We start from the raw sequence: 27,988 nt of genomic DNA, 5'->3' as shown, positions 1-27,988 counted from the left end.
AAAGGGTAGTCTGGTTGAATTGCACTTTACAGGCTGTAGGACACCTTGGACTAGCTTGGTTTCTACTTGAAATTCACTGCGGTGCCACCCAGTTGCTGCTTTACCCACATTCAAGGACCTTCCTACCCTGCCAGCCAGACCTGCCTGGAGGAGACAGGTCTTCCTTGTCCATGGTTTTTGATTCTTTGATATGAAAAGGATCAGCACTGTCATTAAAAATCTGACCCAATCTCTTTGCATCTGAACAAAGTTAAATGGCTAAAAGGAGTAAAATAAGAAGGCAATGCTTGTGGAAAGTTCATTGTCTATTGGTAACATGTGTCGCTAGGATTCCTGTGTTCGCTTTTCCAGTTCAACTGTTTCTTTGCAGAACAGTGGATTTGTCTCTTCCATCTCTGCCTTCAATTTTGGCTTATTGAATTTCTCAATCTCAGCCAGATTGGGTTTGTCAGATGTGGTTTCAGAGGAAGTAGAGAAGACAGTTAAGGTAAGCAGAGTCCAGAGTCCAGTTTGTGATTCTTATTTGACTTTTAAGCTCTTGCCATCCAGCTGGAAAATGGGAGAGAATAGATATAAGCAATCTTTGGCAGTTTAAGACGATGAGCTCTATTTACTGCCTTCCTTGCTATTAAGTACTGACTCTGTACATGGTCAGGCAGGTATATGTTGTTGTGTAATGATCACAGTTTGTTTTCTTTTTCTTAACACTTGCACATCTCTTCATCTTCACATTGATAGTTGGGATTTTAGCCCAAATGACCCTCTTCAGTCACAAAGTCCAGAACATGTGTTCTTGTTCTCATCCTGGAGCATGACTAATAGAGACACAGTTAGTAGGTCTTCCGAATACGGCCCAGTGTCAGTGGTCCCTTCCATTTGTTCCTGATTGGATGAGCAGAAGACAGAGAGGAAGGTGGCATTGAATTCTAACCTCCTGGGCTTTGGTGATTAAAAAGCAACCCTCAAAAAGCAGGCCTTATGTTGTACATGTTAAAGTTATATAGTGCTAAGTATATATCTCAATAAAACTGAAAGGGAAAAAAACCAAACCAAACAAACAAAAACAAATTCTTTGCCAAAGCTTTGCAAAGTTAGTAACTGTAAAAAAAACAAAATAAACCTGCGAATCATCTTTCCTATGAAAGAAAAAAATCCTCAAGGGCAATGAGAATCTTACATGACAAATGAAGATATTTTTATTTCCTTTTTAAAAAAAGATTATTTATTTATTTATTTATTTATTTATTTATTTATTTATGAGAGACAGATAGCAAGCGAGAGAGGGAGCATGAGTAGGGGCAGGGGGCAGGGGAAGAGGGAGATCACCTGAGTTAAAGGCAGTTGCTTAACTGAAGATTTTGTACCTTTTCTAGAACAATGTATTGACAGAACACAGAAGACCAGATGATGGTTACAGAGCAGCATCCATGCTATCAATTTTCTCATACACAGTTAAGCTAAGGATGACAGAAGAAGGTGAAGATGGCAGAGAAGGGCGGATGGTGGGGGAGGGGTAGCTGAGAGACCAGAAAGCCAACAGTTTAACATACTAAATGGCAAGCAAATGCTTGTGTTTGACTACAGCAGCTTCAAAGAGTTATTAATGTGCTATCTGACTTGCCACCAAGGACAAAAATTTCCAGGTATGTAGGCTACTACTACAAACTCCTTGATAGAACAAGGAGTCCGGGTAGTATCAGCAGGCAATAAAGACAAAAGAAAAGCTTACAGACTGGGACAATGAGAGAAGATGGCAGGGGGGCGGGGGTGCAGTACTGTGGGGGGGATGTTAATAGTGAAGTTCATGTGTAGTATAGGGAATTGATAAAGAGCTCCTGGAGCATCTTGCCTGGAGAGCTCTCTGGAGCTCCAGGAGCGACAGGTAGGGGCTGAGTCTGGGGGCAGAGGGGATGGTCCTGGGGACTGCTGCTTGCAACTGGCATGATTATACAGGTATGACTGATAAACAGATATTAAAAGTTAGTATTGAAAAACAAATGTTGCAGAAAATATTTTCTCATTATATTCCTTTAAGTCCCCCTGACACCTATTTTTTGGTTGTTTTGTTTTGTTAGTGGTAGTTTTGGTATAAAGGCACAGTGGGTGTTTCAGCTTTCTACGTTATTTATATATATGGGCTCGGAAAGATAGTGTACATCTGAGTATGCATAAGAAGAGCAAGGCTGTCACTTTTTTGTTATGATGATACAAAAATGACCAGGACAATGCCACTCTGCCTACAGACAGACAGGAGAAACTAGCCACAACCCTGAGGGCCACCATATCTGGAGGCCTCTGAGTGGGAGTGCAGACAGCTCAGCGTGGGCCAGCATGGCGGGCAGCTGGAACTGGATGCAGATGAGTTAAGTTATTCCTCCCATGGTGCCAGAGGGGGCTGGTGACAACTGCTGGCACCCCTCCCCAACCTCCCCCGGCACAGATGCAGTGCTAGGAAGCAGCTGTTTTCTGATGGGGGAGGCAGAGAGCCCTGAATTGATTGAGAAAACCTGGAATTGGTTAGATAACTTCTGAATCAGGTGGAGTGAGGCCTTGACACAGATTAAGTTGAATTAAAGAACATGGTGTTCCTTATACCACTCACGGAAAGATTCATACATACCCATGATGCTGGTTGGTCAGGGAGGTCAGTGGCTCCAGACCACTGCCTATGACCATACACTGCACTGCTATCCAAGAGAGGACAGGAGGCTGATGTGCTTAAAGAATCATGAAAATATGTGGCAGAAGGAGCTAAGTACCTGAAGGCAGAGGGAGAAGTATTTTGGAAATTTCAAGAAAGGTACTGTGGATTACTTAGGGCTGTGGGAATGGGAAAGTTTACCTAGAATGATGCTGGTTGAGCTTGGCCTTAAAGAAAGGGTGCAATTTAATCCTATTCTAGTTTTTTATTTTTATTTATTTTTATTTTTTTTCTTTTTCCTATTCTAGTTTTATTTATTTTACACACACACACATATCTAAAATGTATATGTAAATGTATGTATATATGTATATGTATGTAAATATAAATATATATGTATATAATATTAAATATATATATGTATATATATATAAAATGACATAAGATGGAAGCCCAGTTGATGCGTGCATTTTAATATTAGGATTAAAAGGAGAAAAATTTAAATTTAGGTAGAAGAATTCTTGGTCGTGTTATTAGATAATACGTGTTTCTTTCAAAGAAATTACTAAGATTACTCTTACCAGAAATAATTAAAATTGGAAAATTGTAAATGTTTGTAGCCTACATACCCCGGAAGCTTTTGTTCTTGGTGGCAAATCAGACGGCACATTAATAATTCTTTGAAGCTTATGTAGTCAAAACAACAAACTAGAAGTTTGTTTTGGCCTCAGAGTTCTTAAAATTCATGTTCTGTGTTCCTGTTTGTATCTGTTGTAAAATTTGTGTGCATCAGGAAACTGAATTTTTGAGACAAGAAATTACTATTTCCTTTTATTTTGGGTAGGAGAATGGCTTTTATTTCACTGTTGAGACAAGAAAAGATAAAAATGCTCCATCTACATTCCATTTGGTACACTATCTTCTAATTCACAAAAGAGACAAAGGAGAAAGTTAATGGAGGCTGGAGAGTATGGGAGTTTTCTGTACTTTTTCTGGGCTGCTTCTGCTTGAAGTCTGGGTAATTTTAACTAATCTAGCAAAATTATAGGCTGATAAAGGCCTTTTTATTGTTAGCTCTCGATCTTAGCCTCTTGTCTTATGTAGTATATCTAAATTGATGACTTCTCTGAGGGTGAAAAGCAGCTGGGCCTATCTGTAGCTAAAATTACCAAATTAAGAAGTGGCAATACTAACCAAACTAAGTGGCATTACTAACCAAACTAATATGTCCTTATCTTTCTGGACTTATTGGTTATTTGGATAACTAATTTAAGTTTTGAAGATCTACTCAACAGATTTGGGTAGGTAGATGCAGCTACCTACATGGCTTTGCATGGTTAGTGATTTCTCTTTCAGTGTTTCTTTTCACTCAAGGGATTATTTTGAGAACCTATAATGTGCCAGGCACTAGGGCTATTGCCAGTAGGCACATGGACATTGCCATTACCTTGATGGGCCTTATATTTTAGTGAGGAAACAATATAAATACAGATAGATAAAGAAAAAAATATTTATAGATTATGATAAGGATTTTTTTTCCTTTGGAAATAAAAAGTGTTGGGATGATTTAGTGCTTAAGGAAAGTTTCCTTGAGGGTATTTTGGCTGGCCTGTGAAAGATTAAAAGGAAACTGTATAGAGAATGTTCTAGAAGGAATGGTAGCAGGTGCAAAGGCCCTGTGGTCAGTGAGTTGCTAGTTCACAGTAAGCAGGGGAGAAGTGATACAAGATGTGGCTTGAACAGTTAACAGAGGCTAGATTATTTGGAGTCTGAGGCCATGACATGGACTTGGGCCATGATTTAGGCATTATGAGTAACATGGAAGGACCACTGTAGCACACATGTTAGTGCTCTCCCTCTACTCCAAAGGCTTCCTATCCTGTGGTATCCTTTCCCCACTAAGCCCTAACTGTTGTCAGGTTACTGGAGCAACTTCTTTGCCCTTATGCACAGAGAGCCAGAAGGAAGGGCTTCAGAATGTCCACCTTGTCCATCTCCCAGCCCCTGACCAATGACTGTCAAGGGCCGCTAGGCTCAGCTCCTTGCTTTGGGTCTGATTAGGACTCCTCTGAGTTGAGGTGTGACACTTACTCCAGAGGCCCTTAGTGGGATCAGGAAGAAATTATACTCTCCAGGACTACCTGAGGCCTCTTGACTCCCTCCTCTTCCTTGCCTGTTTCCCCACTCTCTTATAGGCTCCTCCTGGGAATATTTCCCTAACATGCCTCTTGTAGTAAATCTTGGTGTGTGAGTCTGCCCCTGAGGAATTCAGCCTTAGACACTCTGCTGTTATTTAGTGGTTGGATTATGCAAAGTTGGTTTAAATCCCACTTACCAGCTGTGCGTCCTTACATAAATTTCTCAACTTCCTGTACCTCACTTTCTTCCATACAAAATTATTCATTGAATATTTACTGAATGTCTACTACATTACAGACACTCTTCTAACACTAGGAATTCAAGGGAACAAAACACAAAAACCCTGATCTTGTGGAGCTTATATTCCAGAGTGAAGGGGATAAAACAATAAATAAAACCCAATAAAGAAAGAAGCCCACAAACAAAAAATATAATATCTAAATGTTAGAACTGTTAGGGGAAAAAATAAAATAGAATTAAGGGTACAGGGAATACTGTGGGGATGGAAATGGATATTGCAATTTCAAAAGCATGGTCTCTTTGGGAAGATGCCATTGGAGCCTATGAAGTAGAGCAAGGAGAGTTGCCTGCAGTGTTGGAAGATGGGCAAAAAAGACCCAGATGGTTGGCATGGAGAAGGGAAGCAAAAAGTAGTAGGAAGTGGAGTCAGAGAGAGAAGGGAGGGCCAGATCCTGGAGGATCTCAAAGGCCATTATAAACGTTTTGCCTTTTACTAGCCAAGAGAGTAGGTACTACTAAGGATTTTGAACAGAGCAGTAGCATAATCTGACTTTGGGTATTAAAAAGTCACTGTGGTTGCTGTGTTGTGAATATATTGGGATGGTGTGGGGCAAAGGTTCATAGGCATTAAAAGTATGATCTGCATTAAAGGGCCAAGAAGATTAAATGAGCTATCATATGCAAAGGTCTAAATAATCTTAGCTGTTATTATTCCATAATGCTATCCTTCAATAGGAAATAGAGTGGTTTTGTTGGAAGCTCTGCCTAAGGTTACTGCAGTGTAGATGTGAATGTTTACTATGTTTACTCACTGTTTTCCAGAAAAAAAAAAATTTGCTAACTAACTTGGGACCTGGCAAAGAGAAGGGGATCTCTCCTGATTCTTGGCTCAAGACTACATTCAAGAGAGTGATTTAGTTTACCTAATCTTTACAATAGATATTTGTTCTACTTTGAGATCACCAGGAAGAAAAAGTAACTCAAAGTTCAGGTTAAAAAGGAAAGGGGAGCTGTACTGCAGGCAAATTCTGCTTATTTTACCATTTCCTAGGGCAAGTTTAGTTTGAATAATTCAATAATTAAGTTCAATCATACTTGGAACAAGGAAAAATGACCTTGAACAAGGGAGGACAGAGGGTCCTTCACCCTTTAGTTTCTATATTTCCTGTAGTGTTTTAACAGGTTGAGGACTCATTTTCCTTCTAAAACTTAGGCATGTGTTGGATGAAGTGTTTCTGTGCTATAACACTTTAGTAACTGATTAAGACACTTCCTCACCTTCAAAGAACAGCGGCTGTCAAGATCTGGCCAGCCATCAAAATGTGGAGTACAAACAAAAATGCTACAGGGGCATCTGGGTAGCTGAGTCTGTTAAGTGTTTGCCTTTGGCTTGGGTCATGATCCCAGGATCCTGGGATTGAGCCCCACACCAGACTTCCTGCTCAGTGGAGAGTCAGCTTCTCCTTCTTCCTTTCCCCATTGTTCACGTCGTGCTCTCTCTTGTTCTCTCTCACTCATTCTATCTCAAATAAACAAAATTATTTAAAAATACTACAGGAATTCAAAGATTATGGAGGAACCATTGTTAACCTGACCAGGCCTGAGACCTTGGGTCCACGGGGAGAAGTGTTTGAGTTAGATCTTTTTTTTTGTTTTGTTTTGTTTTGTTTTGTTTTGTTTTGTTTTGAGTTAGATCTTGAAGGAAGAGGTGGCATTGAATGTGTAGAGAGGGAGCTTCAAATGCTGGGAGGAACATGGGAAAAGATGGAGACGTCGAGATAGGGGAAACCTATGTAAGGGATGACTAAGCACCATGTTAGGGCTATGAAAAGTATGGTTGGATAGATGACTGGAAACCAATTAAAGCTAGAAGCGAGAGTGTTTATACAAATAGCACGTTTGTCTTCACTCCTAGAATTTCTGATTACACAAACATCAATGAGGACTATCTAGCCTGAGGTTTTAAGCTTCCTTAGTAGACAGACATGATCTAGAGGTTAAGTTCATTGAATTTATGGCAATAAACTCTCAGTAACACTAAAAGAAGTATACGAGATTTAAAATCAGTTCAAGAGGGAGCGTGACTGGGAAGCAGTAGGTGAAGGGTGTCATGACAACCTGAATGTTTGTAAAGAATGTTCTTGTTTTTGCTTATTTCTGATTTTTAAGAGACTTCCTAAGGTTTTCACCTATTTTGAAATCTAACATTTAGAATGTAAAATCCTTACAGAGAACAAAGTTCGGTAATTCTTTGTCACCATTGACATTTGTGTGAATGATTTGCCTGAGACTGAATAGGAGATGAATCTCCTTTATATATCTTTCAGTTTAAGAAATTTTGTTTTCTAAAATTCTATTCCTTTTTTCCCCTTTTCTACAAAAGAATGGTTTCTGAAATATTTATGAGCGAGGCAAGTTATAATTAATGGCAGTACACTCTATTACATCAATTTATCACATTCCTAGTGGCACAGAGTCCAATTAACATCCCTGAGGGGTTCATCAAGTGTCTGCTATATTCAACTATTTAATGACAGGACCAAAATATATTATTTCTCCATAATCTCTCTTGGAGCAAAAGCAAAACCCTATTATGTGATGAAAAATATATACCCTGTCGACTGTGTTTGCTTTACTCAGTACAGCATTTCCAGGACTTGGCCTGTAGAGGGCTTTCCCATAAATACTTGCTGAATGAATAGAAGGATACATGGATTAACGGATGAGTGAATCAAAGGACGGATAAATGGATTCCTTGAGAATTGGCTCTCTCCTCACCTCTAGATAGATTGTTTATTTAGAACATCAAATTGTATTCACTGCCTTTCAAATACAGAGCTTTCCTAAGATCTTTTTTATGTCTCCTATTTCCAAGTTTTCTGGAATGCTAGACCTCTCTGGACAGAGTAGTCTACTTTCAGTCCTCCTTGATGCACTTAGCAGCCAACTAGGAAGGCATACCTCCTTTTCAGCTTTTCTGAAGTTCCTTCATCACAGGTATGGGTAATATTTTAAAAGTTTGTAGACTTTTTCAGAGAGAGTTCAGCCAGTTCAAAATAATTATTAATATAACAGACATGTCGCTGAAACATAGGCATTCTTGCTCCTAGAAATATTTTATTTTTTATAAAGATTTTATTTATTTTTTCATAAGAGAGAGAGAGAGAAAGAAAGAGAGAGGCAGAGAGAGAAGCAGGCTCCTCTCAGGGAACCTGATATGGGATTTGGTCTCGGGACTCCAGGATCATGCCCTGGGCCGAAGGGAGGCACCCAACTGCTGAGCCACCCAGGTGTCCCTCCTAGAAATATTTTAAATGCTTAAAGATACTCTAGGATCTTTCTTTCCTCCTCGTCCTTCTCTCCTCCCCCCACCCCATCGCTCCCTTCTTCTTTGTACAATTAACTACCTATATCTCGTCATAGGGTCTGGTAGCTTTAATTTTAGAACTTGCATATTTCCTCCAAAGACAGATGTCTGGATGGAAATAAGCATATTTCTTGGTAATGGAATTTTTTCAAAAGTAATCCCTTCTATATGGTAACATGATATCATATGCCATGCTATTGGAATCTTGGGATTTTATTTTCTAGAATTAAGTGACCAGCTCTGTGGGACTAATTTCTTATCACATCACTTTATACAACCAGGAAAACCATGACTCAGTAGCCTCCTGGATATAGTCCTGCTACACAACATGAGTGGTGAGGAATAATCTGACACTTTTTATAGCACTTGTTTTTCTACTTTGTCATTTTCAATAGTTTCTTAGAAGTAAAAAATTTCAGAATATTATCCATCTTCACTCTCTTCTTTTCTCTGGAATCTTTTGTAAAGAACCTTACCTCCTTCTCATTCTCTTCTTCCCTGTCTCCCTTACCGATATCAACCCAACACTGAAGAGCCTGTCTCCTAGATGGAGAAGAGAAGCTTCACTCTTTGTGGAGGAAAGACAGAGGCAGGGAAGTCTAAATATCAGTTCTACCTACTGCCTAATTCCATAATGGGTTTCATGCAAAGCCAGAATAGGAAGCATCCTATACAGTGTGACTTGAGGTACTCTGAAAAACCTGCTTGCTCCATCTGGCTTTATTCATAGAGATGATACAATTCAATGAATCATTGCTGGATGTTTGAGGAGTATAAAATTTGTTGTAGCTGCCCTCCCATATCTTATAAGCTGAGAGTGGAGATTGACATGCTCATAAATTTTATAAAATAAGATTGAAAAATGTTGCATTCAAGTGAGATAATAAAAGTAATAAATGGAGAAACATCACCCAGAGGAATCTGAGAAGACTATATAGAAATTAAGGTATCTCCTTTAGGGATGCAGCTATCCTAGAGAAGCAATTTACCAGAGAATTATTTGTCACTAATAATTGATCTCTCATTAATGTATTAGTTCACCCACTGTTCTAGGAGAGCAGAGAGCAAGGCCCAAAGGGAGCAGTTTGGTTCTAAAGACAGAAAGGGAGGGTACACCTGGGTAGTTCAGTTGATTAAGCGTCTGACTCTTGATTTTGGCTCAGGTCATAATCTCAGGGTCCTGGGATTGAGCCCTATGTGGGGCTCCTCGCTCAGGGGAGTCTGCTTGTCTCCCCCTCCCTCTGCCCCTCCCCCTGGCTACTGCCCTGGTGCTCTCTCTCCCTCAAATAAATAAATACAAAAAAAAAAACAACAAATAAATAAATACAATCTTTAAAAAAAAAAAGATAGAAAGGGAAGAGAAGAGTATTGTTGGAGGAACTGACGAGGGAGCAAGTGTTGCTGGAGGAAATGATGAGGGAGCAAGTCAGGATCCAGGGTGGCACTGGGGAGGAAGGACCTGAGTAGGTCATAGGTATCGTGGGAGATGAAGTTAGGAGAAGGGGAGGCTGGAGATGGAAGAGAGTGGTTAGAAGCAAGATGTGAAAAGAACTCTTGGCACATCCTGGTTCCGCTGAGGTCATGGTTTCCATGCAAGCAGTATGATTAGGAGTGGTAAGTAGCTATGTATAGAGCTGCTCCCCCAGAACAGAAAATAAATGTACCTCTTACTTCTGTAAGTGCTCCCCTGCTTCTCTAGGCTGCTCCCTCATACCTCCTACAGGAAGTCGACCACCATAAGCAGTAATGGAGGTGTTTATAGGCATTCAAGCGTCATTTCTCAAGTCACATGATGCTCTCAGTGACTTGGGAGTTCTGTTTTAGTGTCTTGATAATCCTTTGAGTTTTAAATTAATTAATGATATTAGAATGGATATGAAAACATTTTCCTATAGCTAATGCACTATCTTTTTTTTTTTTTTGCACTACCTGTTTTTTAATGTAAAATCTATAAAATTCAAGTGCGTCCAGCAAATTTACCATGTCATAGAGGAAACTGCTATTGCTCCTGTAGAGACAGCATACCAAGCGGGTTGAACTTTTGGTCTGATTTAGTAATTTACTTTATGAAGCCTTACAATAAAATATGCATTTTCCCATTTTTGTGTTTTTGGTTTCTCTTTTTCTAGTGTGCATATATTTACTCATAAACACACCTAAACATTTGAGTCCTTCTGTTATTTCTTGTAGAGTGTGAATTTTCCCTAATACTTGAGTCACCAACTGCAAAGATGTGTTGAACCTTATAGTTATTACCTATGTCTAAAAACCTTGACTTGGGGCCTGTTTCTATTAATATGGATTTGAAGAAAGCATGAACATGTGGATAATATCTTGAAATATAATACACTGCGCCCTGAGAAATAATTTAAACCTAAATTTAGACCAACATTTGCAAATCTGAGAAGTGTGGAGGAGAGGGAATCACTGTGGGAAAGAGAGAGAACCTTTTTTTCTTGTTCAAAAGTATGTGGGTTGATGTATTTTTATATCTTTTTTTTTTTTTTTTTTTTTTTAGTCTGTGACAGTGTAGGCTTGATAAATTGGTGAAATTTAATGAAAGAAGTAACACACATATTCCTATGTGTTAGTGAAAATTATGGACAGAAGGCCCATTTTGTGAAGTTAAAGGCCTAAATAAATGTAGATTCATCACGGTAAGATCTAGATACCATATAAGAACACACATTCCCTGCTTAATTTAACTACTGGGAATAATCATTACTGCTAATATTTCATGTGTATCTCTACATATGTGCGAGACATAGCGTTATGTGCTGTATAGAATATATTTGCCTTTCTTTCTGCACACCTGTGCTCTTCTTTTATTTGGTGAATTCTGACTCCAATGAGGCTCCACCTCCCACTATAGAAATAGAAATCTTTCCCCCTTCTTCCATTTCACTAGAGTGCAGGGATTTGACCATTTGATTTAGGCTCTCCCAGTCAGAAGCTGTTAATGAAAGGAAAAGGTACCAAATAAAATCCATTCTGCTTGCATCGCAGTTGATATTACTGCATCTGCAATATCCTAAGGAAGTGCTGGCAGGGCTTTCAGTGGTGACACCTGGTGCCCAGCGTGGCAGTGGCTTTGCTGTTCCTGCTTGATGGGGGCAGACTGTGAAGTGACTTCACATTCCAGGGGCAGCATGATGTGGTGATTAAGTGTTAGACTTTGGAACTAGACGATCACTTGAGATTGGATTGAATCCTAGATTAACACTTACCAGCCATGTTGATCTTTGGCCAATTACTTAACTGTTCTTTGCTCCAGTTGCATCCTCTGTAAGTTGGAAGTAATAAGAGTTGCTACTACTTTGTGTTAAGGAGATTGACTCAGTTAATATTTGTAACATGCTTAGAATGGTGTCTGAATCCTAGTAAACTCTAGTAATAGGGGAACATTTTTCTAGGAAGTAAATTCTAAAGAATCAGTGAGAGAAAATAAGATTGATTTGTGTTCATGCCCCTGAGACTAGCTTAATTTCTATGCTGGTTATCTCTATAGTTCTTAAACTTTGTGCCAAGCACAAGCAGGGGTGTAACAAGATATTTTAAAATTTTGAGGGAAACACAGTGATATTTGACATCTATTAGACATCATGACAACTACTAACTCAGAGTAGCTCAAAGTTTCGTTAGTTTGTTCTATGTTTTTTTTGAGAATGTAATATCTTTGCCAAGCCGAATATTTGGTAGTGCCTATGATAGAAAGCAAGTACCATGTGAAAAATCAATGTGCAAGAGGAAGGGAGACCGGCATTTTGTAACTTGATTCCAAGATTTGAGAAGTTGTGCAATGCCCTATATGAATAGATCCCATTAATAAATGCAATGGCTTGTTTATTCAAGAATAAAAGAAAATATTTTTCCTTCAACAAAGTATACTTTTTAAAAAATTTCAGACAGCCACTTATTTTTTAGGACCTAAATATTTATTAAATTGTTTAAGCTTAACTACTTAACCCACAGAACTGTTAGGTGTTTCTTTTGGTCTAAAGACATTGTAAAAATTACTATGCCAACCAGGATGCTGTACACCAAGAAAGTCCAGGAACCTGGAGCAGAGTCACATTTTCAGCACCAAGCATTACTCTCAGTCTGACACAGTGGTTGATGGAGTATGGCGAATGTTAAGGGTCGAGTGGAAATTATTAGAGTTCCCCTTTCCTACAGAAATAGAAGCCTAAAAGAATAGCACATCTCTAAGGAGCACCACTCAGAATATTGTCATTTATCTCTCTTGTCTGACCAGTACAGGAGGCTGATAGGTCATAAAGAATTATAGTTTGGGTTTGGAGAGAATTTGTGTTTGCTTCTGTCGATTTCTTTGGACATTATTACTTCAAGATTATATTAAATCAGATTTCCAACTATAAGTTTTGTAGGAAAGGAGCGCAAATTTAGGAAAAGATCCATGAGGGCATGGCTTGAGGTTACAATTCTAGTGCCACTGTTGAGACAGTATTGATGCATTGGACTGGTTGTTGTCAGTTTGGCACCTATATCTCCAGTCCCTTCTAACTCCTGAATTGAAGTTTATTGATGAGAATAATGTGGGAAAATTTTGAATGAGGGGATGAGGTGGACAATTATTACTTGAAGGTTGTGAGGTGATGAGAGGCTACAACTTGGTCAGCACACTTGGTTTCCATCGATACCACAGCTGACTCAGAGCTCTGCACAAATCACAGTTTGGGGGAAGGAGTGCCACAGATATCATCTCAAACTCCAACACCTCAGTGGTTGTGGACTTCACAGATCTCTCCATAATTCTTGCCCAGTAAGTCCTTCTGGTCCTAGGCCCCAAGGCTCCTTAGGCTCCTGGCAACCTCATCTTAATTAGGGAAGGTAGGGAGGAAAGGACAGAGAATGGATGTAACCAAGCATCTTCCAAGTACCTTGAAGTACTCCCAAGCGCAGTGCTAAATGTCAACAGATGACTGGGAAGCTTCATTCAGGCAGGACTCAGATCCATCAGGGGGAGTTTAGTGTCCTCTTGTGGGGTGAAGACTACAACCAGCTGTGTTGCTGGCTCAGGAACAAAAATATGCAATGTACATTGTAGAAGAAAAATCATAAATATCACCTATAGTTTTGTGACTTGAAGAAAAATGGACTGATACGAAAAATATCTGCATTTATGTATACACACTTTCTTCTTTCTTCTTTTAACCCTTTCCTTGTGCCCTGTAAATTTCTATAGTTACGCTAATGGAAATTTCTATAATCAATAGGTTACATCTTATTTAATATGGAACTATAAAGTAAAGGAGAAATAAACTTATCCCAGAGATCCTGACTTAGAGCTGGATACAATAATGGATGTATTTGCTTGAAAGTTTATAGATAAACTTTATAGATAAAGGAGGAGGAGTATATGAGAAAGTTGAAATGCCAAAGGAATAGACTGTGATGGATATTTTCCATTCTTTTTGCCTTCTCTCTCTCTCTCTTTTTTTTTTTTTTTTTACAACCTTTTAAAGTTTAGGAGCATTGCAACCCAATGAGTGGGCCTCTCATTAGAGAAACCAGGAAACTCATTTCTCTGACTTCATGTAGCTAAGTACAGGTATGTGACTCAAGTCCTGCCAGTGGGATACATTCCTACAGTCTTTGAAGGTAACTGTGCTAGAAGAAGAGAGCCTACAAAATCTATTCTGGTTTGGATGATAGAAGATACACCCAGTTTCTCAGAAGTAGCAGTGACAGAGGTTCTAATGACAGCATCCTGAGCCCAGCGATTTTGAGGTTGGTGGTGCAAACCATGGTGTCCCTGTCCAGTGGGGATGGCGGTGCTGTCTCTAGCTGCTCTACAGCCTGATGGAAAGCCCTGGCTCTGGCTAAATAGCCTCAGTTTTGTTCTGACTCTCTTATAGTTCGTGTAGTTACTTAAAAACATTTAACAATTTTTTTTCTGCTTAAATTAGCTAGAGTTGACTTCTGTTTTTGTTTTTGTTTTGTTTTCTTACAACTAAGAAGCTTATAATGCAATTACTTTTCATGCATTGTCTTTGTTTTACAGGTGAGAAGACAGAAATTAAATAACTTGCTCCATATCACAATGCTTGTTAATAAGACTAAGGATATGAACTTATATTTAGTTTCTGTAACTTATGTTTATTAATTTTTACTTATAATCGATTATATAAATACAATTTTTCAGTTATATATAGTGATGATATCAATGTCTTGGTTTTTCTGGTTATTTTTACTTATTCTACTTCTGTCTAGTTATGAGTCATGAAAGATAATGAATTTTTTTCCATTATATTTAATGTCCTTTGTTCTCTAGGGCTTGAAATGTACTTAAAACTCTCAGTAGTATCCTTGTACAAATATTTAATTGAGCAATATCATTGTGCCTTCACTTTTTTTCAAACCAGGATTCCATTTTACCTATGTTTTACTTGCATCTTTTTTTTTTAATTTATTTATTCATGAAAGACAGAGAGAGAGAGAGAGAGAGAGAGAGAGGCAGAGGCACAGGCAGAGGGAGAAGCAGGCTCCATGCTGGAGCCTGACACAGGACTCCATCCTGGGACCCCAGGATCGCACCCTGGCCAAAGGCAGGCACCAAACCGCTGAGCCACCCAGGGATCCCTGCATCTTTTTTTTTCTTAGATGAAATCACAATGTAACTGTGAAGTTGAGCCCATTTGGGAGCACAGCTGCCTTTGTATAGCAGGAGGCAATAGAGAAGCATTAAAAATAATGTAAAATCAAATGGAAAGACAAAACAAGCCCACAAATGTGCTCGTACGAAATCAGAAGCTGGCAACTTCATTCACAATCAGTTGGTTAGGGTATAGAAATGTTTTCAAAATTTAAAATTCTTGGGGTGTCTGGGTGGCTCAGTTGGTTAAGCATCTCCCTTTGGCTCAGGTCATGATCTCAGAGTCCTGGGATCTAGCTCCACATCAGACTCTCTGGGAGTCTTCTTCTCTCTTTCTCTAATCATGCTTTCTTTGTCTCTCTCAAATAAATAAATAAAATCTTTAAAAAAAATAAAATTCTACTTTGTGGTTTCAGTAGTGATGGTAGTCATTTAAAGAGGCATAATGATAGTACTGAATATATCCTCAGAAGGGAAGATAACTTTTAATCAGTAAAATTGCTTCTGTATTACTTGATTAATATTTCTATTCACATATCCAATGTTGTCATGAATATTTCACACACAGATATACAATGTGACATATTGTGCAGAGATACATTTCTGATGAGAGTTTAAGAGACTTAGAATGTTCTTTTTAAAGGCTAATATAGCAGAATTATTATTATTTACTTGAACAACCTTTCTTAGGTCAAGCTATCAAATATTCAAGTGGTATGGAAAAAAGATTGTGTTATGTATAAAAGACCTCTTCCCAACACATTCTATCACTGCTGTTTGTCTTATGTTAAAGTAGTGTTTGAGGATCAAACTATGAAAATAATTTAAACTATGATCATATTTACCATTCAAATGCACTTTTAAAATTCATGAGATGACTACAAAGACCAGATATGCTTTAGATTCGTCATTCTTTTAGCATCTTCCGTACATGAGGCACTAAGTCACCATCACTTAGTAAATCAGGCAGCATGCAAATGATTCACTGCAGCACAAATGGCAGGAATCTGGACCCTAGTTAAGCAAGAGGGCTAACAACTTCCTCTAGTTGTACTCTCACATGGACATGGCCGCTCTCAGCCAAAGTCCATGAAATGGGTTTAGCTTTTATTTCTGACAGATATTGGGTTGAAGAAATTTAGCAATGTGTTATGATCCATCCTAAGGCAGGCACCGATGACATGTTTTTTCATGTTTTGATAGGATTTGCACTGACCCGAATGTGAGCCACCAGCTGATGTATCCTTTGGTCCCATGAACCAGCACAGCCGTTGGTATATTCTTTTCTAGAAGCTGAGTGAAAGGAATGCTTTTCTCCTCTCAGAGTTTCAGTGTCTACCCCCAGGTAGATGCCTACTAGGCTTATATTTTTACCTTTGGTCTCTCTCCAGAGTTTCTTATACATACTTCCAACAGGTAGAGCAGAAATCTCTTTGTTGAGCCATGTCTTCCTTCTTCAGGAAGTGCACTAGTAGTCAGAGGAGCGGAATTTCAATGTCTGCCCAGAGGGTAGGTGGCAATGGGAGGAGAGATTTACCCCTTTGCCTTTTAACTATTAACTTTCTCTCTTCTTTAGCACTATTCAGGTACTCGGTGAGCAGTATGTGTTAGAACAGATTGAATGGTTTGGTGACAAATATGGGACAAAGGCATTCCCTTATTATGAACAAACTTGTGAATTAGAGATGTCGCCTCCATGGCTATGGTTTAAAGGCCTGCAATCCTCCACTGTGAGGTGGAATGTGACAGAGGATGAGAAGTTTCAAAAAGCTTGAAGGAGGAGTCCAAGTGCTGTTGCACAATGATGAGTGACTATTCCCAAGTTGGGCACATCAGCTCTTTATTCTGTTTTTTCCCCCTTTCCTTCTTGTTAGGTGCTGTACAATACTGTGTGTTTGCGTTGCCCACTGTATAAACATTTAATGGAATAGGATAACACTGCTGGGATGTGGAAAGCACAGTAGTCCTCACCACGGGGTGTTCCTCCCATAGGAAGGTTCTCAGTTGATCATAACGGATAAGATCTCTCAGAGCAGAAGGGGCTTTGACTCTTAAATGCACAAGGAGGGGACCACTCATCAAATATTCTCAAGATTTTTCAGCTACTGTGACCAAAATGAGCATAAGTTATGCCTTTATTGAATAATATGAATTTAAGTGTGGTGTCTCTTATAAAACGTATTTATTAATCATGAGAACATTTTATTACATGGCTATAGCGTGCTATGCTGTTTCTGTCCAGTGCCCATGTGTAGGTATTTGCAAATGGTTGTCTCTAGGAAACCACTGAAAGTTAATTCCAAAAAACCTAGCTGCCTTGGCTTCTGGCTTAATTTGCAGGAAATTTAGAGCATCAAACACATTTTAGAACAGCAGTCTTATATGTCAGAAGGTCTGAAAGTCAAAACACTAGTATAAATAGCTTTGTTATTCACATACTGCATATGGAAACTTTTAGGCATAATATATTCGGTAGCCAAAGAACTCTGTTTTCTCCCAATAATTTGAAACAAAAGAGTGAAGAACACAAAATGCACCTTGAGGGAAGAAAGAATGATACTTTGTTGCTACTGAATTCACAAATGTATTAGGAAAATTCGTTTTAATCTTTAGGTTTAATATGTCCTTTTTATCATTGGTGAAACTTTTCTGTTTCTACAGTAGAAAAATGACACCAATTTAGTTCTGTACTTTGCCAACCCCTGCCTGTCACATTTTTTCAAATGATCACAATTGTCCATCAATTGTGTTACAGCGGAATAGAAGATTGGGCTGTGGGTTGGGTCCTGTTAAGGATATATACAGATTTCCAAACAACATTAATAAGGATGATAACCTTTCTGTAGGATAACTTTTTTGTTTGCTTTGTTTCGTTGTTCTTTAACTTTTAGAACAATGTGAACAGTTTTCTAGTCACCAAGACTTTGAGAACATTCTTACTTTCAGAGCCTTTGTGATCTTGGAATGAGGCACTGTTCCTCCCACAGTTCAGTTTGTATTCTTTAAACCAAGCTAATTGTCTGAGGTCACAGGACTCTATTGATGGTTTTGCATGTACGAGTAGGTATTGTGAATCTGCCTGGAGAAATGGATCGAAATAGGCAGTTAATTCAAGGTTTGAAAAATTAATGTAATCTGCAATTTTAATGGTGCAAGGAAATTTAAAGGTCTCTTAGTTCAACACATTTATTTTGCAGATGAGAAAACAAAGGTCCAGAGAGGCCTTAGGTTTTGCCAAGGGTCACTTAGCCAGTTGATGGCAGAGCTGGTTTATCAGAAAAAAGGATTTTTACCTCATAATTCAAAGCTCTCTCTTTTAAATTATGAAATGTTAAGTCACAGTGAAAATCCCAGAGAATAATATGACAAAATACCCACCACCCAGTTTTGTCAAATCTTATCATTTTTGTTAGCTATACTTCCTTTTAAAAGATTTTTTGAAGAGACAACCAGATTCAGTAAAGCCCCTCGTAAAATTTTACTATAATATTTCTCATACTGACTTCTAAATTTGCTATTATGTGAAGATGCATGAATAGTATCTATCTATATATGGCTGTTTTACATGGGTGAGAACAGTATCTAAGTAGAATCATATTTTTTATATTCTTCTGAAGCTTGCTTTTTATTGCCTACCATTGTTTTTGAGATTTTTCTTAATGCTGAAGTGTATAGCTATGGTTTATTCATTTTTACTGCTTTCCATACTGTGAACATATTCTAATTTATTATAAATTAGAATATATAATTAATAAATAAATAAATTCTAATTAATATATAATTAATAAATAAATTCTAATTTATTCATTTTCCTGTTGTGAATATTTAGATTTTTAAAAAGGCATTAAAAGCAATGCTTTAATAATAGTCATTTTTTGTATATGTCTCCTTGTGCACAAATACATAGATTTCTTGACTATATATTTAGAAGTTATAATGCTTCAACATGACACAGTATTGTCAAATTACTCTCTACAGTGTTGTGCCTCAGCGTTATGCAATGCTAAGCTGATGGATAGGACATGGTTCATCACTGTGGTTTCATTTGTATTTCCCGTATTAACTGTAAAGTTGATTATCTTTATATATATGTATCAATTGGCTATTGCTGAAACATTGTTGGGCAATCAACCACCCTAAAACTTAGAGGCAATCATTTATTTTTGTGGGTCTGCAGGCCAGTGGAATGGCTCTGCTTCAGGACTCAGGTCTGTGGATCCATATCTCTTCCCTGTGTCTCTTAACCTCCTTGGGCCAGAGAGCTATCTAGTGATTGTCTTATTGCACCAAAGTCAGGAGCACAAGGGTGTAAACCCCATTAGTCAAGGACATTTCAAGTTTTGCTTGTGACATTCTGCTTATGTCCCATTGACCAAAGCAAGGCACTTAACTGAATCTTATATCCATAAAGTGGGGAATACTCTACCCCTTATGAAATTATGGCATAGGCATAAAACTACTACAGAGAAGGAAAGAATTGTCACCAACACATTTATTAGTCATTTGGTTTCATCTTCTTTGAATTTCTGGGATTGCTTGCATTTTACTTATTGTTTTGTAGATATTCTTTATATAAGGTGGATTCTGATTTTTATCAATTATTAGATGATGAAAATCTTTTACTATGTGGCTTATCTCTTCGCTTTTGATATTTTTCTGGTAAAGAAGTTTAAAATTTCACTTCAGTCTAAATACTTATCAATATTTCCCTTTATGGTTTGCATTCATTGTGCTTTGTTCTAGAAAATTATCTCTATTCTGAGGACATTAATGTATTCTCCAGTGTTTTCTTCTAAAATTGTTAAAGTTTAAATTTTAGACCTAGGTCCATGATTTGCTTGGAACTTTAAAATTTTTTCTAATACATTTTCCTATAAATTATCTTACCTATTCAACATAAATATTCATATTATTTATGACTAATAAAATTTGGGTTCTTTTTTTCTAATTCTTGAATATTTTATTTCTTTTTCTTATGATACTGAACCAAAAAAATGTTGAATAGAAGTTGTGCAGCAGGTATCCTCTTCCCTCACTGATTTTAAAGGAAATATTTATTTTTATTTTTTAAGTTTTTATTTAAACTCCAGTTAGTTAACATACAGTGTAATATTAGTTTCAGGTGTATAAAATAATGATTCAGCACTTCTGTACAACACCTGGTGCTCATCGCAACAAATGCACTCCTTAATCCCCATTACTCATTTAACCCACCCCCCATCTCCTTCCCCTCTCATAACCATCAGTTTGTTCTTTATAGTTAAGAGACTGTTTCTTGGTCAGCTTCTCTCTCTTTTTCCCCTTTGCTCATTTGTTTTGTTTCTTAAATTCCACATATGAGTGAAATCAATGTGGTATTTGTTTTTCCCTGACTTACTTCACTTGGCATTATACTCTCTAGCTCCATCCATGTCATTGCAAATGGCAAGATTTCATTCCTTTTTATGGATGAATAATATTTCATTGTATATATGTACCATATCTTTATGCATTCATCTATCGATAGATACTTGGACAGCTTCCATAATTTGGCTATTGTAAATAATGCTGTTATAAAATAGAGGTGCATGTATTCCTTCAGATTAGAGTTTTTGTATTCCTTGGCTAACTACTTAGTATCTAGTTTCTGGCTCATAGGGTAGTTCTATTTTTAACTTTTTGAGGAATACTGGATACTGTTTTCCAGAGTGACTGTACCAGTTTGCATTCCAACCAACAGTGCACAACAATTCCTCTTTCTTCACATTCTTGTCAACACCAGTCATTTTTTGTGTTGATTTTAGCCATTCTGACAGGTGTGAGGTGATGTCTCATTGTAGTTTTGATTTGCATTCCCCAATGGCCAGTGATGATGAACATCTTTTCATGTGTCTGTTGGCCATCTGGATGTCTTCTTTGTAGAAAAGTCCATTCATGTCTTCTGTCCATTTTTTAATTGTATTATTTGTCTTTAGGGTGTTGAGTTTTATAAGTTCTTTATAGATTTTAGATACTATCCCTTTATCATATATGTCATTTGCAAATATCTTCCCCCATTCAGTAGGTTGCCTTTAAGTTTTGTTGATTGTTTCCCTCACTGTGCACTGTTTTCACTGACATTTATCAAGTTGACTTTCTACTTCAAGTAACCACAGGTAGGCTTGTTTCTTCCTGGCTATGGCTGTAAGGAACACAGGGGGATAATAGACTCTAATGCTATGACTGTGGTCAGACTGATTGAGAGCCTTCCATGATTATAAAATCCTTTTAATAGAAAGGACACCGTTACAAAAGGGAAATGTTGCGGGCACCTGGGTGGCTCAGTGGTTGAGCGTCTGCCTTTGACTTAGGTCATGATCCTGGGGTCCTGGGATCAAGTCCCATATCAGGCTCCCTGCAGGGAGCCTGCTTATCCCACTGCCGATGTCTCTGCCTCTCTCTCTCTCTCTTATGAATAAATAAATAAAATCTTAAAGAAAAGGGAAATGTTGAGAGCAAAAGAAATAAAACTAAGAAAGATGTTGAATATCTTAGTCTCCTTTCCTTCTTTACTCCTTAGATAGTTCAAATCTCAAACTGAAATCATCCTCCTCTCAATGAAACCACACATAACAGGTTATAAATCTCATTATTGTCTTTATTCTCACCTAGTTCTTAGTTTTATACAAAATGTATTCTTATCCAGGATTTATTAGATGTATGTGTGATGTAACAGCCTAGTTAGAGTGCTATCTCCTTGAGGGAAGAGAGCATCTATTTTATTTCTTCTTTCTTTCAAAGTACTTGATACAAATAGTACCCAAATAGGGTACTCACCAGTCCTTGAATAATTACCTAGTGGCTTACTGATAAATTAACTGGTTGCATTACTGGTGACTGGAGTTATATATTTCAGTGCTAATATAGTGATGGAAAGAACTGGAGATGGGAAAAACAGTAATGGGGGTGGGAAAGAAGAGAGAAATGGGGAGAGAAAATGAATGAACGAATATAGATATATCCTGGAAAGTGCTTTCCTCTGTGAAATGAAGCTTACAAGACTGAATCTCTTCTCTAACAAAAATATAGTCAACATTTACTAGACATCTCACAGTTCCTTGACTTCCTCACCTCAATGATGTTTCCTTCCAGTCTTCTTTAGTTTCCCAAACTCACAGAAACATTCTGAAACTGGTCAATACCAACCTTTCTCTATTTCAACAATCTTTAACTCCAAGCATAACACTCTGTAGTCATCCTCCATCCTGCGGTACACTCACACCTGTGTTCCCACCTCACCTTTGTTAACTTCAGGGTGTCTTCTAGCCCTTTCATTCTTCAATCTCCTTCCAATCAATCACCTGCCCTTACCAATCGAGTCAGATCCAAGCCCAATATTCAATACTTAATCTACCAACCACTCACCACCTCAAAAAAACATTGCAGCTCCCTTACCTTACTCTCTTTCTATTATCTGATCTAATAGACCATAAACCTGGATCTATCCTTTTATTTACCATTCACAGCTCCCAAATCTAGGGAAGTGAATCAGCTGCTGGTAAAAATAATGCAGCAATGCAGATTCAAGTTGCAAAAAATTTGAATCTCTGAACCCCCTTCTTTTGTTTCTTCTGCATGCTTTTATATTTTAATTTAATTTAATTTTTGAATTTGAGTATAGTTAACACATAATGCTACATTAATTTCTGGTGTATGGCTTAGTGATTTAGCTTCTCTGTATATTATGCTGTGCTTACCACAAGTTTAGCTGCCATCTGTCACTGCACAACACTATTACAGTATCATTGACTGTATTTTCCAATGGGTCTTCTTACCTCTAGTCTAACTCCCTTTAAATGCATGTGTAGCTTCAGAAGGATGTTGAATGCCCAGCACAATCTGACACAGTGTGTACTAAAGACATGTGATAATAGATGGAAATCGTCCACATTGCTATGATAATAATTTCTCTAAACAAGTACCTCTAAACAAATATTTTGCTCTTCTGCTTTGAAAAAATAAAAATAATGGTTCTAAGTAAGAATTGAATCCCTTAGCCTACCATGCAAGACCCTCTGTACTTATTTCAGTCTCTTCTCCTTTGACTTCCAACCCTTAAAACATGCTTATGGAAAACTGAGCACCCCAGAACCCTTCTCTCTCTGTCCTGTTTCACAGATGAGGTACTGATGGGGTTTTGTCACAATAGATTCCATTTCAAAGTCTGGCTAAATGACTGTAAATAGGTCCCTTCATTTCTTTGAATTTCAGAGTTTGGTTCTTAACTTGAAGTGCAGTTGCATTAGAAAAAGTGTATATAGACTGATGAGAACACACTGTATATATGTTCCTTCATATCTTTCTCACTTTACTTAAAAGTGATATTTTCATGTGTAGCACATAGTGGGTTCCAGTAATTATCAACATAATTTCATGTATTTTTTCTACTGCTCAGAATGACCTTTGAAACTTTTCTTTCCTGGTTGACTTTTAATCTTCCTTCAAGATTTTATTTAATGTTTGTCTAATACAGAGAGCCTTCTTTTAATGGCAGACCAGGCCAAATGTCTCTTCTATATTGTTTTAAGGCACTCAGACAACTCATACACAGCCTTTTTCACATTATATTAAAATAATCCTTTCCCCTTTATTCCCTTTTTAACTGTTGTGAACCTCTGTAAATTCTTAATAAAAAATGTATTTTCCTCTAAAAAAATAAAATAAAATAATCCAAGATGTATATCTGCCTTTCTTACTTGCCTATAAGTTTCTGCAGCCTAGTTTGTCTGCCACTGACCTCACATCTGACATACAGCACATACTCAAGACACTTGCTGGACTGATATGTAAAAGTAGAAAGCAAACAGTGTTTGTTTTATTAAAACATTTAAGGGTATGAACTGTAACGTGTTGGGAGAAAAAAAAGGAAGGTAGAAACACAACTATATAAAGGTTGTAGTATTCAAATAACCACTGATAAATTGTTTTAAAAGAATTAGGTTTAATATGGTGTGATGACAGGGAGATAAAAAGCTTAACTTAAAATAGCCTATCCTTCCTTCATCTCAAGTTGACTTTTCAACATCAGAAGAAAGTCCACTGGCTCTTATATAGTAACTAAATAGCTGAGTAGAGCCAGAAATGTGCAGGAGCTTGTATTTTTTTTTTAATTTCATTTTGGGGGTATTGGGGCTAAATAGAACAGAAACAAAAATATTTTTTGGTTACTCATGGTATTTCATTATTTGGAACAGACCAATTCTTTTTTTGGCCATGTTCTTGCCTAGGAACTCCTGTTGTGTGTCTTTTTTTATGTGGGACTCTGTGGTGTGATTTTATTTTATTTTTAAACTAATAATTACTCAAGCTCCTGCACATTCCTGGCTCTACTCAGCTATTCAGTTACTAGATAAGAGCCAGTGGACTTTCTTCTGATGTCTCTGTTATGTACTACTTCTAGCACTGCAATGTACATGGAACTTAATGATTGCCGAGTTATAATAGAATGTGCCTGGTTTATTAGGTTATAGGATTATTTCTGCATCATCTTCAAAAGAGCAACTGGACTGTTTACTTTTTGGTTTCCTAGTTGATAACCAATTATATTAACTGGAATAGTATTTAATCTCTTTTTTTTCTTTAGAACATGAGAGACGTAATGATGGAGGAGGATCCCATCCTTGAGGAATATTCTATCTCCTTCAATGTTTCCATTATGGTATTATACACAATGACTAAATCTCACCATGATTGTGTTATTATGTAAACCTTACTGGGAACTTTCCTTCCTGTTTCTTGTAAGTATTCTTGCCAAAAGTCAAGAGTACAATTCATTCAAAGTGGTCAATCTATACATCTCATTTGAAGGTATAAGTTAATCCAAGTATATATCTTAAAAAGAGTGTAATACCAAAATGACTTTCCTTAGCCAAGTATTTTTAGTTAGCAGACAAAAATTTATGATGATAGAATTGATAAATATTTACAGCTTGTGGCCTATTCACCTTTGAGAAGGACCCCCCCCCCCCCTTTTTCATAACATGACATACATCAAAGGATCAATGGATATTCTGTTTTGGAAGTTAAGAAAACTACCAATGTTTTTAATTATGTAAAAAAAAAAAAAATCCCACCTCCAGAACTAAGCTGTAGAAGACCCAGCAAATAGATATAGGAACTTTTATTTATTTATTTATTTATTTATTTATTTATTTATTTATTTATTTATATTTTTATTTTTTATGATAGTCACAGAGAGAGAGAGAGAGAGGCAGAGACACAGACAGAGGGAGAAGCAGGCTCCATGCACCGGGAGCCCGACGTGGGATTCGATCCCGGGTCTCCAGGATCACGCCCTGGGCCAAAGGCAGGCGCCAAACCGCTGCGCCACCCAGGGATCCCTAGATATAGGAACTTTTATCAAGAAACATCTTTGTACTTTATTTAGCCTTTGTCCAATATTTGATAACCTTTGTAGAATTCTACACTATGAAATGGATAATCTGCTCCTGGAAAACTTTCCAAACCTTTGTGCCTACAACAGAGATGGCAATCCCTTACTATTGTACCCAGATAGGTCATTTATTGTGAGCCCCGTGAGGTACTTGCAAAATTGGCATCCCTATGTAAGCATAATGATTTGCCTTTGATATTTATTGGTGTTACCCAACTGAATTTGTAAAGTATCTTTTTTAAGGTAGTAATTTCAAATAGCCACTCCAGAGGTTTAAATGGTCATAAAAATAGTCAAAAAAAATTTAATGGAGATTTAACAGAAGGAATATATAGTTGTTGTTGTTTTTTTTTTTTTAATTTTAAAATAACTGATAAGGGGCACCTGAGTGGCTCAGTTAGTTGAACATCCTACTCTTAGTTTTGACTCAGGACATGATCTCAGGGCCCTGAGATGGAGTATCTCATGGGGCTCCACAATAGTGGGAAGTCTGCTTCAGATTCTCTCTCTCTCTCCCTTTGACTCTCCTCCTTCTTGCTCACTTTCTCTCCAAAATAAAATAAATAAGTAAAACCTTAAAAAAACAACAAAATAAATTTCTTTGAGCAGAAAACTCCTTTATTCTATCATTGTATTGCTTGTTATAAAATTCAATTTAGGTGTCTTGAACTTATACTTTGGATTACTGACTTAACACATAATAGAATTAGACTTTTCTGTATTAGGATAACAAAAACTTTAAAATAATTGGGACTTTCAAAACTATAAATGAAAAAACAAAAACAAAAAAACCCCTATAAATGGCATAAATTACTATTTTATTGTGAGGATCTGAGATTCCTTGATGTTCTCTGTTGACTGAGGGCAGTAGTCTGTTTTTGTAGTCAAGAGCAAGAAAAGGGAAAACTGGCATAGGGTATGGGGCTAACAGAAAGCAGTCCAAGTAGCAGTCCGAAGTCATGGTGTGCATAGACCTCCATTGCTAGTGTGGGGAGGGGAGTAAACCCTTTCATTTTGAGGACTGAAAAAAGAAGCCTGACCTCTGGATAGATTTCTAAGACTAGAACTAGTGATAGTACTTATGGTTTGGTATGTGACACACTTACAAATCGTGAAATAATCAGGGTCCAGAACCTCTCGGGTAGCAGGAGTCTTGGAGAGGAATGGTAGTATATGGGACTCTGCAACTCTGGCAAATTCCATGGGGCTCTGTGTTTCACTGTGGCCCTGAGGGTGTGAGTTGTCTGCATAATAGTCCCTCTTTAAGTTTCTGTCTGCTTGCTAAGAGTTAGACCATTGAGACATCCCATGGAATGGGCCTATAGTTGTGGTAGCAATACAACTTGATGATAAGAAAACAGCATGGAATGTATGAGACACCAGCATGGTCTTCTTAGTTTTCAAATTCAGATAATTTTAGACAAACAAGGTTTATAAAACCAAGGGAGTGGGGAACTCCATAAGGTAGATACTGTACTTCCTGCTCATCTGACAATGGGAATTTAAGACAGTTTTAATTTAATATAGAGGAAAAAATGTGACTGTATTCGGATCCTGATTATTTGTACAGAAATTCATTCTTAGTTATGATGCAAAGATTTGGTCTCCTCTTCTGTTCTAATTATTTGCTACTGTATAGCCAAGTATCTTTAAACTTAGTAGCATGTAACAAATATTTATTAGCCTCATGGATTCTGTGGGTCAGGAATTTGGGCAGGGAACAGCAAGGATGCTTCTCTGCTCTACAAAACTTGCAGACTGGGTTAAAGAATCAAAGGCCGAACGGGACTCATTAGTGGGCTGGAATCATCTGCGGATTTGTTCACACTCACATGGTTGATACTCAAGACCCAGCCAAGACACCTTCATGTGGCTTCTATTTGTAGCTTAAACTTCCTTATAACACAGTGCTCATTTTCAGGGTAAGAATCTCAAGAGTTGTAATACCTTTTCTATCCTGACCTTAGAAGTCATACATGTCATTTCCACAACTTTCTGTTTTCTGAGGAAACATTGGTTCAGTCAGTTTTAAGGTGATGAGAAATAGGTTTTACTTTTTTTGAGAAAGCAGCCAGGCTAGTTGAGAGAATTTGAAACCAGATATATTATTGCAACCATTTTTGGAAAATGTAATCTGTCACAACCTCCTCTACCCTCACCCTAAATTAGGCATCTTAACTAAAAATCTACTTCTTTTAATGATCTTTGTTAAGTAAACCAAATGTTGAACTGTATCAATAACATTAATAAGCAGTTTGACATGTTCCAGTCTTCTTTTCATCATCTAACTTTGGAAACCAATATCTTGTGATAGAATACTTGGTGATACAAAATAACAAATAATTAGTTGCTGTTTTTGAACGCACAGACATTGAAGATAAAATATTACTAAGTCAATATTTTTTATAGTAGGTAAAATTTTAAGATGTGATAGAATAAAATATTCCCACTGTTAATACAAGGTAGAGGTTTTTTCTTTTAATTTCTTTCATTTGATATGGGAAAAGTTGATTTTCTTTTACTTTCACTTTCATATCAATGGAACGTTGAAGTTAGTGTATGGTCTGTGTAAAG

At 37.4% G+C, this 27,988-nt stretch overlaps 1 protein-coding gene across 1 annotated transcript; it reads right to left on the bottom strand.

Moving 5' to 3' along the window:
• Positions 1-324: 324 nt before the first annotated feature.
• On the bottom strand, positions 325-22,225 carry LOC119876987 (thymosin beta-4-like). Its single transcript, XM_038557541.1, has 2 exons — positions 22,168-22,225; positions 325-518 (listed from the first exon to the last, which is right to left on the bottom strand). The coding sequence occupies exons 1-2, from the start codon at positions 22,223-22,225 to the stop codon at positions 325-327; spliced, it is 252 nt and encodes an 83-aa protein (XP_038413469.1).
• Positions 22,226-27,988: the final 5,763 nt, after the last annotated feature.

This window comes from Canis lupus, chromosome 14 (genome assembly GCF_011100685.1).
Source record: "Canis lupus familiaris isolate Mischka breed German Shepherd chromosome 14, alternate assembly UU_Cfam_GSD_1.0, whole genome shotgun sequence".
Taxonomy (NCBI): Eukaryota; Metazoa; Chordata; class Mammalia; order Carnivora; family Canidae; genus Canis; species Canis lupus.
This window is presented reverse-complemented; position numbering and strand designations above follow the sequence as displayed.

Coding starts and splice junctions, on each gene's coding strand:
- LOC119876987 (XM_038557541.1), bottom strand. CDS start 22,225: ATGGAGGATGACTACAGAGTGTTATGCTTGGAGTTAAAGATTGTTGAA. Junction 519..22,167: donor GATTGTTGAAATAGAGAAAG/GTTGGTATTGAC, acceptor AAGTCAAATAAG/AATCACAAACTGGACTCTGG.